This window comes from Juglans regia, chromosome 1 (assembly GCF_001411555.2).
Source record: "Juglans regia cultivar Chandler chromosome 1, Walnut 2.0, whole genome shotgun sequence".
In the NCBI taxonomy this organism is placed as follows: domain Eukaryota; kingdom Viridiplantae; phylum Streptophyta; class Magnoliopsida; order Fagales; family Juglandaceae; genus Juglans; species Juglans regia.
Window position 1 is genome coordinate 21,771,975 of NC_049901.1, and position 2,364 is coordinate 21,774,338.

The 2,364-nt window shown below is 35.7% G+C and overlaps 1 protein-coding gene across 2 annotated transcripts in view; it reads left to right on the plus strand.

Annotated features, from left to right (window-relative positions):
- Positions 1-1,259: 1,259 nt before the first annotated feature.
- The window catches only part of LOC108999672, a 50,256-nt gene continuing 49,151 nt past the window's right edge, over positions 1,260-2,364 (plus strand). For both annotated transcript variants that reach the window (XM_035684230.1, XM_035684232.1), the window contains exon 1: positions 1,260-1,590. In XM_035684230.1, coding sequence (XP_035540123.1) covers positions 1,273-1,590 — 318 coding nt within the window. In that variant the 5' untranslated portion in view covers positions 1,260-1,272. The remainder of the gene's footprint in view (positions 1,591-2,364) is intronic.

Genomic DNA, 2,364 nt, shown 5'->3' on the forward strand with positions numbered 1-2,364 from the left:
AAAATAGTTAAGACGATCAAAGTTATTCAGTGTCGCCGTTATAGAACTCAATGTCGCTGCTATACAAGTTTTATAAAAACAGAGAACGCAGCCTTTCGTGCAGCATCAGTAGGGGTGTAAAAAAAAAACGTGAATAGGTGAACCTGATTGAATCGGTGGATTTAGTCCAGTATCGAGTTTGTTTTGATTCGGTACCGATTTTATTTTTCTTAAAATCGGTCAAAATCAGGCCAGTTGGTTCATATATATATATATTATGATTTTTTATATTGTATATAATTTTTATATATAATATATAATTATATATAAAATAGTTTTGTATTATATGATAAATTACTAATTAATATAATATTAAATTCTAAAATCTTATATCACTATAGTCTATTGTATTAATAGTTATACTAATACTATATTACTATATTATATATTATAATATAGTATATAGTATATTAAAATTGGAAAACTAGACCGAATCGGGTCGGAACAGATAAAATTAGAAGTACTGGTTTAAGGAGGTAATTGGTGCGGAATCGATTTTTAAAAATATAAAATCGGTACATACCGGTTCGGTTTCAAATTTTTTTCAAAATCGGACCAAACTGGACCCGTTACACTCCTAAGCATCAGCATACTTATTAAACGATGACATTTTGTACACATAAATATGTATAGGGCTGAAAACCAACGTCGCCAGGGTAGTTTCGGTTCAAAATCGACGCCACACAGATGACATTTGGAGGCTCAAAACCGGCCGAATCAATTGATTAGGGGGAGAAAATCAGCAGCCTCAGTCTCGGCATGAGTTGATGCGGTTCGTTAGTATGCCGTCGATGCCTCTATGAAGGAGGAGGGGAGCGGTGGACTATGCCGTCAGACTTGCAGAGGGAAGAAGAAAATAGAAAAAAAAAAAAGAAGAAGAGAGATTTATTAATTCCAAGTCGAAATGACGCCGTTTTACCTAATATTTTTTATAAAATTCATAACTAAAATAATGTCATTTCATTTATCTAAGTAAAACGATATCGTTTTATACGCATATAATATAAATATATATATATATAATCGACTGGTTCAGCAATTTAGGTTTGGTTTAGATCGAAACCGAATTGGCCAACATCAATTTCTTTGATTTAACCGCTAACCGACCTGTTCTTTGTCGGTTTTGAACCGCATTGCGGACGGTATACAGCTCGGAATATGTATTTTATAAATAAATTATACAATAAAAACAGTAAAATGCTAAAGTGACAAGCAAACCACGAAAGCTCCACCATGCTCATAACCACCACTAGGACCTTCACATTCAAATGTTCGCCTTCGTCTTTCACATCCTTCGCCAGGTCCCACATGGACTCCAAACCCAAAACCCTCGTTCAATGTGCCTTCATGAGCTCCGCCTCTCGCTCTCCTCCTAGAGAGGCCTGCGTGAACGACCCCGGCAATGGGTCTATCTCATTGCAGGAGTGGCAGGGTTGGGGCACCACGTCTCCTGTGCCCGCCATGGTCACGAAAATCGTTGAGGAGTTGAAGGCTTTGGAGACAGATATTGATGCCCCGATGAGCTTTGGCGGTAGTGGTGGCAAGCTTCAGGTATCTATTTAACGTTTTTATTTGGTTCTGTGTGGTTTCTGCGGAGGCTAAAGTAAAAGAGCCTTTTGTTTGTTTGTTTGGTTTTTTTTTTCTTTTTTTTTTGTGAATTTTTAGATTTCAATATTGTTTCTTTCCCTACTTTTCTCAGCTATGAATTGGAGCTGGGTGTTGGAGAACGCTCACTTTCCGTTTTATGGGTTCAGAAAACGGATGAATTAATTGATTGATGTTAATTGTTTGTATATTTATATACCACATATAAGAACTCAACAAAGTTAAGCTTGTTCTAGATATGAGAAATATGGAAGAGCGGTGGTGATTTGATTGAAAGTTTTGTCAGCATTCTCACCCTTATAACTCATTTTGATTCTTTTATTTTATTTTTATAAGTAACTCATCTTGATTCTTTAGAGCCCTAGAAAACTATGCCAATTGTAGTGATGATGAAGGAAATAACACTAAGCTGGCCTCCCACAATATATATTAGATTTTTTGAACTTAGCTTATTGGTCATCCATTCCACTAGTGTAATCAGTAAAGGGTAGTCAACTCAGCTAATTCCTGATATGTACTTCAACATAAGTAATATGAATAAAATAACTATCATGAAATCATGTCAGATGGAGACTCCACATTTAAAACATGGGCTTATCTCCTTTTCCAGATGCATTTGACAAACAGCGTAGCAAATAGCTTTTACTTATAATTTCCTTTTCATAATTTACAATGATCCTTCTTCCAAACACCTGCACCCTGAACCTGCCAAAAGGGTTT